Source organism: Lates calcarifer, unplaced genomic scaffold, assembly GCF_001640805.2.
Source record: "Lates calcarifer isolate ASB-BC8 unplaced genomic scaffold, TLL_Latcal_v3 _unitig_566_quiver_1502, whole genome shotgun sequence".
NCBI classification, from domain to species: Eukaryota; Metazoa; Chordata; class Actinopteri; family Centropomidae; genus Lates; species Lates calcarifer.
Genome location: NW_026117656.1, coordinates 1 through 12,212, shown reverse-complemented (window position 1 = coordinate 12,212; position 12,212 = coordinate 1). Strand labels below are relative to the sequence as shown.

The following is a 12,212-nucleotide window of genomic DNA, read 5'->3' as shown; positions in this document are numbered from 1 at the left end:
AATGGATGGATGAATGAAGAGCACTGGCCCCACTGACCCAGTCACAACACACTCTAAGGTAACCAGCACGACACACACAAATACCAGCTTAAACCAGCAAAAGCCAGCAAGGATTGTCCCAAACTCACCCACAGCACATCAACAGCAAGTTGAGCAGCTTTGCTTGGTTCATTCTGATTAACTTGCTGGTTAGCTCTCTACCTCTGGTGGCTGTATTTAGACTTGAAAAATCATAAAACTTAAAACAGAGTTTATTTTTTTAATAATCCAAAAGCAACACTTGAAATCTCTCAACCTTTCCATGACATCATGACGTTTTCCACCCAGCGAAGAAAAACTTTTTTTTTTTTTTTTTTTTGGACTATTCGACTGCAGCCTGTTTACACTCCCTGCTCACTGCACTAGTCAGGAACATGGACTGTAAAAAAGGTAAAAAGGTCATGAAGCACGCTACCAGTCATGTGACAAAAACACACTGCTCCACTGTGGTCAATTTAACACTGTAAGACCTACAGCATGTGTTTATATTTTCAAAATAAAACGACTAATTCTTTCTTTAATGTAACGATTTTCTGAGTGACAGGCGACATCTACGGTTTTATTTTGAAAGTTCGCCCTTCCGTTTCCGCTCTAACGCTGGTTCTCTGTTGTTGGAAGCGGGTGAACGCTAACTGGCAGGTAGCGGGGTGAAAGTCCAGCACACAGTCTGAGCGCAGCATGGCTCCGCTGAAGTTCTGTGCGAACATCTCCTGGCTGTTCACGGAGCTGCCAGACTTAAGCCAGAGAATATACGCCGCTGCCTCGGCTGGTTTCCAGGCTGTGGAGGCAGCCTGGCTCTACGACACCGACCTGCAGGAGCTTCAGAGGGCCAGAGAGGCGACAGGAGTGGAGGTGGTCCTCATCAACACTCCGCCCGGTACTGTCCACACACACTGACGTTCAGTGTCAAACAGGTCATAATAATCGCAGGATGATGATGGTAGTCGTGATAAGATGTCTGCGTGTTTTGCAGGAGATGTAAACGCAGGTGAGCTTGGTCTTGGAGCAGTTCCTGGAAGAGAGGCAGAGTTCAGACAGGGTCTGGATCAGGCTTTGAAGTATGCAAAAGCCTTGAACTGCAGAAGGTGAGTGAAGATTGGTGAATCTCTGTGTTTCAGCTCCAAACCTCAGTCTGATAAAACACATGTCATTGCACGCAGGCAGGTCAACGTTCACTGGCGCAGCACATTTCAACAGCAGGGCAAATACACATTTAACCTAAGATTTTAAAAAAAGACATGTATATGGTTAATAAAGAAACACAAGACAAAAGAAACATTTACAAGGGATTTAAAAAGCAATTTAAAAGATAGAAATGAAACAAAATGGAATGAAACAAGAAAACTAAGAAAGAAAAAGTTGTGTGAAAGACAGAAATGAACAGCTCCAGGCAGAGGCAAACTGAAGGTTTAAGCCTGAGTTTAAAAGAACAGAAACTTTAAAGACTTGTTGAGTTTTTTAATTTATTCATTGATTATTTTACATGTGATAGTGGGCTGACTAACTAACTGTCTCAAAGCTGGGATAATCAGTGTTTTTCAATCAGATTACTTCTGTGTCACTTATTGTGAAAAAGTGTTGAGCAGGATTTATACTTCTGTTAGGACAAATCTTTAATCAGATGTATAAGGGTTGATAAGTGTATAAAAGAAACAACCACATGAATTTAGTAGTTCAGTACAGTTTCATCTTTGTGTGTCCAGTGCAGGGATTACGGTGTGTTTAGTTTGGCTTGGGGGAACCTGCTAGCCTAGCTTTATCCAAAGTGGAAACAGACATGTCCTGGTAACAGACATTGAGGAGTGTGTTTGAGAAATGGCCTTTAGGACCAGTGAACCAGTCAGGCCTGATATGGATGAATGCACTTGCATCCAGAGGACTCCTGTATTGCCGCTGATAAGGTCAATTAAAGTTGAACCAGCTACAGTGTTGAGATTTTCACACACCTTGTGCTAAAGTTGGAATTTGTTGAGTTGAATCCAGCAGTAGTGGGAGCAGTGTGTTGTCTTTCCCATGTTACATTATCAGGATCCACCTGATGGCAGGGAGGGTTCCTGTGGGCACAAACAGGATGGCAGTTGCCAAGGAGATGGAGGCCATCTTCATACACAACCTAAACTATGCTGCTGATATCCTCTCAAAGGTATGTTTAGGTAGGTTTTCTGTCCAACACACCAACAACATCAGCAGAATGGAGTGAAACTTGCAGATTGCTGCAAAAAGTAGGAATATACATGAGAAGACATTTAAATATGATTCAACTGACATTTACAGTAATTGAATGTAGTACAAGAGAAGACAGGATGCACTTCCTTAGCTGTGTAAGAAGATTGGAAGCAAAGGGAAACAGCTAGATTAAAAGTATATCTACCAACACCTCTAAAGTGCACTAACCCTTTCAGACAGTAGACACACCTATGAAACAACTCAACAGACACTGGACCTGTGTTGGCTGTAGAAGCAAAAGTTGGAGGCTAAAATGTAAAACTGGAGCTGCTGTGAGCTGAATGCATGTTGTTGAAACAGCTGAAAGGCAAAGGATCTACGACCAAAGCTGGAGGCAGAAATAAAATGTCTTTAAACAGTGAAAGAAGAATTTCTTTGGATTAACATCAGACAGATTATCTGCATCCTGAGACAGCTGAAAGTTTACATTCCCTAACGGCTAAAATAGAAAGTTAGAACGGTAAACTCTTCCCGTAGAATTTTTTTTCACTGTGAGCGCTGGGAGACTTTACTGAAGACGGACACTCAATGGCCTCTTCATTAGGTACACCTTGCTAGTACCAGGCTGGACCCCCTTTTACCCTCAGATCACCTTAATTCTATGTGGTATAGATTCATCAAGGTGCTGGAGACATTCCTGAAGTTACACCAGCAGCAGCAGCAGCCTGAACTGTTGGTACAGGGCAGGATGGATCCATGCTTTCATGTTGTGACCCTACCATCCAAATGTCACAGCAGAAATCCAGACTCATCAGACCAGTTTGTGAGTCTGTGTGACTTGTAGCCTCAGTTTCCTGTTCTTAGTTGACAGGAGTGGCACCCTGTCTGGTCTTCTGCTGCTGTAGTCCATCATCTGATCTTCTGCAGACCTTGGTTGTAGCAAGTGGTTATCTGAGTTACTGTTGCCTTCCTACCAGCTTGAAGCAGCCTGGCCAATCTCCTTTCTCCCAGAGAGCTGCTGCTCACTGGATATTTGCTCTTTTTCAGACCATTCTCTGTACAGCCTGTGCAGGAAAATCCCCTTAGATCAGCACTTTCTGAAATGCTCAGACCAACAACAATGCCACAGTCAATGTACTGAGTTGCTGCCATGTGATTGGCTGACTAGATATTTGCGTTAAAAAGCACTTGATGAAGTGGCTGGTGAGTGTACATGTGTCATTTGTGTAGATAATACTGCACTGTTGCAGTTTCAGAAATGCCCACCTCGGCCATTGTTGCATTTACTTCTCCACTGATTGACTATCTGTCCTTGAATGGTCTAATTGGGGCAGTACCTTCAACATGACTGACGAGGTTAGATAACACCGTCTGGGCAGCACTGCTTCATCGTCCTCTCATGTTGGACAGCAGACTTGTCGCTACAGCGACTCACTCTGCACCATAATCCCACCACCACAGCTGTCATGATGCTCTTTACAATGTCTCTGTCCCTCACAGGAAGGAATCACTGGCTTGATTGAACCAATCAACACAAGGATTACAGATCCCAGGTATTTTCTGGACTCTCCTCATCAGGGTGAGACACTGTTCCACTGAGACAACACTATCACTATGTAGTTTGTTTAAAAAACTGAATTTGATTGGATTCCTGAGCAAAATAGATACAGGGTTTATTTATCTGGGAGAGGTTGAGTCTTGATTCGAGCAGCAGGAGCTTTCAGTTAACAAGGCTCAGTATTCCACTGCCCTCTGCGCATGGAAGCTGCTGATTATTAGATGCTAACTCAAGGCTAGTTTTGCTGGATAATGTTTTATTGAATTATTCAAATAAATGGAGGCTCAGATAAGGTCCACTGGCTGACTGTTTGACTCCAAACATAAACCTTCTACTGTACACTATCAATAAAATTGTGAATATGCAAAGATAATTTAACTTGTATGAATTCACTTACCGTAATTTCCGGACTATTGAGCACACCTGAATATAGGCCGCACCCACTAAATTTATAAAGAAAAAAAAAAGTACATATACAGGCTGCACTTGTCTATAAGCTGCAGGTGTCTAAATGTTTTTGCGGCATGAAGCTCGTCAGCCCGTAAAAATCTATAAATTAGCCGCATCATTGTTTAAGCCACAAGGTTCAAAGCGTGTGAAAAAAGTAGCGACTTATAGTCTGGAAATTACGGTAAATTGTAGGCTGATGTGAGGCAGCACTGGTACTGAAAGGAATTTTCATAAAAGAACAAGTTTAATCTTGGCACCTGCCAGCTCTACTCACCGTCAGTTTAACTGAACCTGTCCAATGATATGACATTATGTTCTTCCACTTCTGAGACGACATGAAAAGTTGGTCAGGTTGAAGGTTTGATAGAAGTCTGATGTCTGAAGTACATGGGACATACTGTTATTGACTCTTCCTTCAACTTTCCCTAAATGCTCTTAAATTGAAATGGATTCAGACAGAACCAGGTGTGTCATGTTGTACAATTGTGCTCTGCAGATTTGATGCTGTACAGTATGAGTGTGTCTTTTCCTACCACCTCTCCTGAGAAAATCATCCATCCTGTCTCATATACATCATGTCTGGGCATCAGCCATGAGTTCTGTCTCAGCTGATGCTTGTTTTTGTGTCCATAGCGGCTGGAATCCTGGAGAAGCTCGGGAAGCCAAACATCAAACTGCAAATGGTGGGTGCTTTGGAAATTTGTCTGAACTTGAAAATAAAAGAGCAAAAAAATCCATGATGACGACAACAAACAAATCTTTGAACTGTTTCAGGACATCTTTCACTGGCAAATAATGGATGGAAACCTGACAAAAAACATACACAAGTATTTTCACATAATTGGTGAGTAAGACGTGATAAACGTGAAAAATCTACAGCCCACTGATACAGATAATACAGCTGTTACACCAGGAAAAAATTGTTGAAATCACAGTATGATAAAAATGTTAAAGATGTTACTCAAATCCTTCAGCTTGGTGACTGCCAAGGTTTCATATCTCAAGGCTGCCCTCTCTCCCCTCTAAAAAAAAAGTCCAGTATGATTCCCCCTCACACCACCTGAATGTTATTGGAGCAGTTTGCATAAATAAGTCACTAGATTTTTATGGAAATGTGGTAGGTTATCCACATACTAAACTATGGGGGTGGGGTGGGTGTGTGTGAGTGGTATTCTGCACTGTTTTTAAAAACAGCTGGAAAGAGTATTAGGTTCTATAATGAAATTTCCACTGTCTGTGTCTCCATAAGTTTCTTTTTCATAGCACAAAAAAGATGATTTGCAACAATCATCTATACCGCCAGTTTGTTTTGATGCTGAATTCTCACTTGTGTGGAAATGCCTTCAGCTGGAGAAGGCGTAGAATGGCAGTACCAGATTGTGTTTCTTTATACAGATACTGAAGATAAACTTGTGCAGCTGTAATGGTGTGAAGTAGAGTGTTGTTGACTAAATAGCATGCTCAGTCAAACCCCTGGAGATGATAAAGATGAAAAACACAGTATGCAGCAGTTAAAGAAGAAGTGCTGTGTTTCTCAGGTCATGTTCAGATTGCTCAGGTTCCAGGCAGGAATGAGCCTGACAGTGCCGGAGAGCTGAACTACAACTTCCTGTTCAACACACTGGAAAACCATGACTACCAGGGATACATTGGATGTGAATACAAGCCACTAGGTGAGTGCTCTTTCAGTTGTATTAATTTAGGGGAAAAAACATTTTAATAATCATCTCTCTTCACTTCAGGAAACACAACTGATGGTCTGGGTTGGATCAAAGATTACTGGACACACAACAAGTGATGAGCACGGGTGACTCAACCACCTGTGAACCTGTTTCATTAATGGGAAAAAGTCAGTGAGACCTTTAAATGACCTGGGTTTCTGCATTAACTGAGACCTGATCCTCATCTAAATCATAATTACAGACAAACACAATGTGCTTCAGCTGCTAACAGTTAGAATTGGTCATGTATTTACTGAACACACTCATTCAACATGAACAGTCGTGGTGGGAAAACTAAGTGAACCCTTGGAGTCCAGCTCTTGCAGTATCTGCTGATCAGAGCTGCACAATGTTCAGGAGGAAGTTTGGGCCATTCTTCCTACAGAGCTGATCATATTCTCAGGATGTTTGGGGTAAACGTTTCTCTGAGCTCAGTCCACAGCAGCTCTGGTGGGTTCAGGTCTGCACTGTGACTGGACCAACAACAAAAGGTGGATTTTCTTTGTCTGAAGTCGTTGTGTAGTAGATTTACTTTGATGTTTAGGCTCATTGTCCTGCTGATCTTCAGCTGGACACACAGCCTGACATCATCCTGGAAGATACACTGAGAACGTTGAGAATTCATTGCTCCGTGTTCCATTTGTCTTTGGAGTCGTCTTAGCTGGGCGTCCTCTTCTAAGGAGAGTGACAGCAGAACTAAATAATCTCCATCTATAGACAGTTTGTCTGACTGTGGACTGATGAATATCTGAACTCTGAGGTGACTCTGTAACACTTTCAGTATTATACTAATCAGCTATTCTTGATACCAAGTCTTCTGGAGTCTTTTGTGTGAAGCATGGTTCACATCAGCAGATGCTTCTGTCAATAGTAAACTCAAAAATAAGTCAGAGTAGATCTGACCTACACCTCTGATCTGGATTCACTGACTGGACTCCAGATTTGTTAACTCCTGACTCCAGTTAGCTTTTGTTAATGTCATTAGCCAAGGGGTTCACATACTTTCTCCAACCTACACTGAGTGTTTGAATAATGTTTTCAGTATGGACATGAACATTACAATGATTTGTGTGTTATTAGTGAAAATAGATTGGGGTTGTTCACATTATCATCATTAAAATAAGGTAATAAAAGGATGAGATTCATATATACACCTCTGGTCAAAGGTTGAACAGCAGTGGAAATAAATGAAGCCTTGAAGGTTGATGCTAATAATTCCTACAGGTGCTACAACTTTTGTTGAATACTTACAAACCCTCTGTCTGTACAAAGGCAGTGTTGGAACCCTCTGATGCAATATTAGGACAACACTGTGTTGTTGGAATGGTGACAGACAAAGTTTGTCCCACAGCAAGATAATGAACCAAAACATTAGAAGAAGAGAACCAGATGGAGGTTTCACATGATGGAGGAGCAGCACAGTCTCCAGACTTCAACCCCACACAGCTGATTTGGGCTGAAGTGGACAGAAGCGGAGAGCAAAGCAACAAGTGCAACGCATGTATGTGAACTTCTGCAACAGTGTTGGGACAAACTGTCCACACAATGTTTCATTTTCATTGTAGAATTTGTTCAACTGCTCAATGACTCAAAGGTTTAGATCAAATTTAATTCAAAAAGATTCAGTGATTCCTGGTTTTATTTTATTTTTTTTAATTGTTTATTTTTTTTCTATAAACACTGAGACGCTGAATCATGGAAATTTAAATATGAAATAGAACATTTAAATAATATGTGATGGGGGGACTGTTAAGCTGCTAGCATTCTCTCCATTTTATTCTGGTGCCAGCAGCTGCAAATGAAAAGTGTGCACATCCTGTTTATGTTCATTGTTCACTGACAGTTTACAGTCTCTAATATTTGTGGGTCAACAAATCTGGTCCTCTCAGCTTTCTTTTGCCATCAGGTCAAGTTCAGTCATACAAAGCAGGCAGACAAGTCTACAGCTCTGCAGTGGTCTGCAGCTCATTGCACATGGTCGTCAGTGTTTGGCCCTGCCTGGCCAGTAGACTTTACTTTGGAATTAATGTACGGTAACATAATTAGCAGATGCAGATACAGATGATGGATGTATGCAAAAATGATTCATCACATTCTCATTCATCTTACTGGTTTATTTTGCGTTTCACATACTGTATAAAGTGTTCTGTATATACATAATATACATTATACAGTTCGAGACAGTGCAGTGTTTATATTACAGTGTCAAAATGTTAAAGACTCACTTGTTACACTTCACATTTTTCATGATGAATATCCAGTGTTTAACATTCAGACTGAGTTCTCTGAGAGCGCTGCTTTGCTCAGCATTTCTTCATTTTACATCCAAACATGGAACATGTATCTGGTTTCCTTCCACTGAGAACGTGCAGAAATGTAAGGCCTGAAGTCATTAACAAAGGTACTGCAGTGGATATCAAGCCTTCACACACTCCTGTGTGAGGCTGGCTTCATGCCCTCTTGTAATCAGAGGTATGACCAGTCTCACAGTTTCAGAACACACAAGTCAAACTCATCACCCTAAACGAGGTTTGGAAACACTCGGTGCTGATGTCATGTGGCATGCTATTATGCAAATCATCAAAGTTAATATGACCCATTTTCTGGCTTATAGAAGGCAATTTATCCAAACTGACGGAGGCACTTTCACTGCAGAACAGGAGGGTGTTTCCAAAGATCTTCTGTGCAGAGCTGATGGAATGACAACAGTATCGCTTCAAAGGTTTGAGACTTTAAAAAAAAGGAAAAAAATTAAACAGAAAGGCACTTGAGGGCAGCAGACATGGCAGTGGGGTATATGTGGGTAGCAGGTCTGGAAATCTACACATAAAAGCTTCCCATTCTGCACTGACTTCTCAGTCTCACTCTGTGCTGTCAGAAGGCACAAGATCCAAGGTAACTCAGACCTACTAATGCTGCAGAGTATGAAACGTATGCATTTTATAGCCACAGGTGTTTGTTGTTGGTTGCTTATGACTGACTGATGATGCATTTCAGCATGAAGCATCAGAGTAAATCCAAACTGATGATGTACATTTACAATGTCTCTCAGTCACAGATAAGAAAAAAATAAATACAGCAGTGTCTTCTCCACTGGTAGAGGCCTAAATGTTTCCTTATCCATCAGATCAGAGTGTGTGGCACAGCACAGCAGGACCTTCCTCCAGCCTGGAAGCATTCTGATCATGACAGGATCTCAGAGAGACAGACTAATCTCTGCCTTCCAAAATGTCTCTATCTGATCAGAATGAGCAGTCAGTGTCTCTCAGTAAAAAGCTCTGTGCTTGAGGTCTTCAAACTGACCTCATCCCTGAACACTTCATTCACTCCTACTTTCCTAGCTTATAAAAACTCATTAATCCCCTCCAACGTTGTGATGTGTTGCCCTGATTGATTACTGTGAAGCAAACTTGTCCCTTGCTAAGCTGAATCCCTCCTTTCGTAGCTGACAAGCTGCCTTTGTTTCTTGTCAACATTTTTTGAGGACATTGTTTCATTGGAATATACTTTATTGGAAGTGCCAAAGGTCAAAACCAAGCAGGGGTTCAGTGTTTTTGTTCACTGTACTGTGACTGCTCAGTAGCTCTGTACAGTGAGGATATGGAAGCTGTGAGTTCTGGTGGGGCACAAAGGCAGATTATATCATCTAGTATCATTATATCATCTAGTGTTAACAGAGCGTACACCGTGAGTTTCAGGTAGCAGCTTTACTTATTTCCCTTTGAAGCTGGATATAATGTGTCATAAATGTGTATTTGTTTCTCCTGATGTTAACAGAGGTGTTTGGTCCCCACTGTAATACACAGTGGGAACCCTGTCAGCCTCGCTCCAGGAACTTCACTAAAGCCAGTTTTACTACATATGTGCGCAAAGGAAAATATCCTTTTTCCATTATCAAGACAAACATTAAGCTTCTCTAATACTTGTGACGTACTTGCTTTTTAACCCAGCATTGGCACAGCTGCAGTGGGAGTAGTGTTATCGTGGCGCACTGTTGATGCTGCAGCTACATGCTCTGTGTACCTGGAGGATTAAACCTATCCACTGAGGATCAGGGTCTGATCAGGGTGGGCTCAGGAATTTGTTCCTGTACTCCAACTTAATACAATCTCACCATGGTGACTGACAGACAGACAGACAGACAGAGGGTATTACTGCTGCCTTCCTTTCTGGTTTCATGGGTAATTTCTGCTCTACAGGGTGAGGTGGCTCTCATGCACACATGAATGCATATTTAAAGAAAGTACATCAGAGAGAGAAGGCTGACACACCAGTTTGGGGGCAGTTTGTTTTCAGACTGGGAGAGCTAACTGATGCACCAGCTTGGAACATATAACAAGACAGGAGCAATGCATTAGAAAGCAGTAATGATCAACCATTTTTCCCAGGGCCAGTTTGCTATTTGAATCTTTGATCTTTTTTGGGTCAGGTGTCAATTCTCTGACCTGGAAAAACATCTACTGTATGCATCATGTGTACTGATAGGGCACTGCATAAATACAGACACATCACTATCCACAGTGAGAGGCGTAGCTGCAGGGAGAGCATACTGACAAGAAGCACATGGACGTGTGCTGAGGCAGGTCCAGCACTGATCAGCTCTACAAGAGTCCCGTCCAGAGGTTATAGCACGCAGTGTTGATGACAGACTCCAGGTGATGATACATGGACACCAGCTGAGGAGGAGGGCTGCTGCTGGCCTGCGGCTGACACGGCAGCGGCTCTCGAAAACACCACCTTTAGACTCTGTAGGAGGAGGAACATGCATTGCTAAGGTTTATGCACAACTACAACATAATAATATAAATCATATAAGTGTATAACGTACTGTTTTTCCAGCTTGGGCGTCCAGAAAGACCAAAACAAAGCAGTCCTGTAAACTTCTGGTTCAGAACAGCCTGAAGCAGGACACAAACATAGACTGAACATTTTTAAAACAGAGATTCATCCTTTCACTCTTCTTCATGATGCTACACATTAAAAGCCCCTTTCTCTTCAGTGACAGGTCAAATGTTAAAATACTGACAGGATGAACTAAACAGTAGCAAAGGCTCTGGTATTTTTCCCCATTCATTCCTCTTTGAAATTTTTCTTTTACTCACAACTACAGTGTTTCTCAAAACACAAACAAGGGAGTGTCCAGGATAACTCAAAATACTGTATACTGTCGAGTTGGTTACCATTGTTAGTATATATTTAGATACACATATTTAGAGTTAGTCTACATTTTCCTATTGTTGCCAAATCCCCACAAATACCAGTTCCCTCTCCTATAGAAAGACAATGGAAACAAAGAGCATCCTCTCACCAGGTACTGGATGCCATTGTCGTCAAAGTGTCTGCAGCTCTGAGGGACAGCGGTTCAGCAGGACTTTGATCAGACTCTGGTACCAGGCTGGACTCATGGTCAGGAAACAGTCCTGCAGCAACATGTCACACATTTCCATTGTAACAATGTGCCATTCATTCATCATGAACTTCATCTGAGGAGAGTGTTTGATTTCAGTTCAGGTAAAACATTACAGCTGATTAATGGAAAATATTTTCTAATGGCTGAGCTTCCTGTTTAATTAATAAAGTCTGTGCTAACATTGTGACACTCTGTGCTACCTGCCAGATATCATCAGTTAAGATTCTGTATCTACTAATGACATTTGACTGTAGAGTATTTAAACTAAGTATGTTTCAGGCTACACAACATAAAGTCAACACAATACCCCAGTTCTGTCTAAAGTGCTGACTCAGCTCTGTGTCTTTCTTTCTTTGGGGCTACAGACGAGTGGTGGAGCACTGACTGGTGCTCTTATTTTTAGAATATTTATATTTTTATCAGAGCTGGGCAGAGAAAACTGTCTTGAGAAGGTCAATTCACTCAAAGTACATAAAATAAATAATAATAATAAAAAATCCAAATACTCACACTGCTCTACAGGTGGGTGGTGATTTTAATATTAATGTGGACGTCAACAATAACAGCCTTAGCTCTACGTTTATCTCAGCACTGGACTCTTGGCCTCTCTCAGTGTGTAAAAACCTCACTCAGTGTTTTAACCATGCTCTAGTTTAAAGTAAATGTAATCAAACGTCTTGTTAAAAAGCCCACTCTCACAGATCTAACCTAACCTCCCCTTTCTTTCTAAGATCCAACAGTTTATTCAAGGATTTTCAGTCAGGATTTACTGCATCATAGCACAGACACAGCACTAGTGAAAGTTACTAATGACCTCATCAGACAAAAGATGAGGTGCTTTTGATATGATTGACCATCACGTTCTTTT

At 41.5% G+C, this 12,212-nt stretch overlaps 1 protein-coding gene across 2 annotated transcripts; it reads left to right on the top strand.

The window, feature by feature from the left end:
- The first annotated feature begins 641 nt into the window (after positions 1–641).
- Positions 642–8,172, top strand: LOC108875485 (putative hydroxypyruvate isomerase). 2 transcript variants are annotated; one of them, XR_007812104.1, is made up of 9 exons: positions 642–916; positions 1,013–1,124; positions 2,068–2,182; positions 3,706–3,784; positions 4,847–4,896; positions 4,988–5,057; positions 5,752–5,886; positions 5,956–6,180; positions 6,215–8,172. XR_007812104.1 is itself a non-coding variant. In XM_018664457.2 (8 exons), the coding sequence occupies exons 1-8, from the start codon at positions 718–720 to the stop codon at positions 6,009–6,011; spliced, it is 816 nt and encodes a 271-aa protein (XP_018519973.1). In that variant the 5' UTR covers positions 642–717; the 3' UTR covers positions 6,012–8,172. The 2 variants fall into 2 exon arrangements, 1 of the variants encoding a protein (XP_018519973.1); XM_018664457.2 differs by having other exon boundaries at positions 5,956–8,172.
- Positions 8,173–12,212: the final 4,040 nt, after the last annotated feature.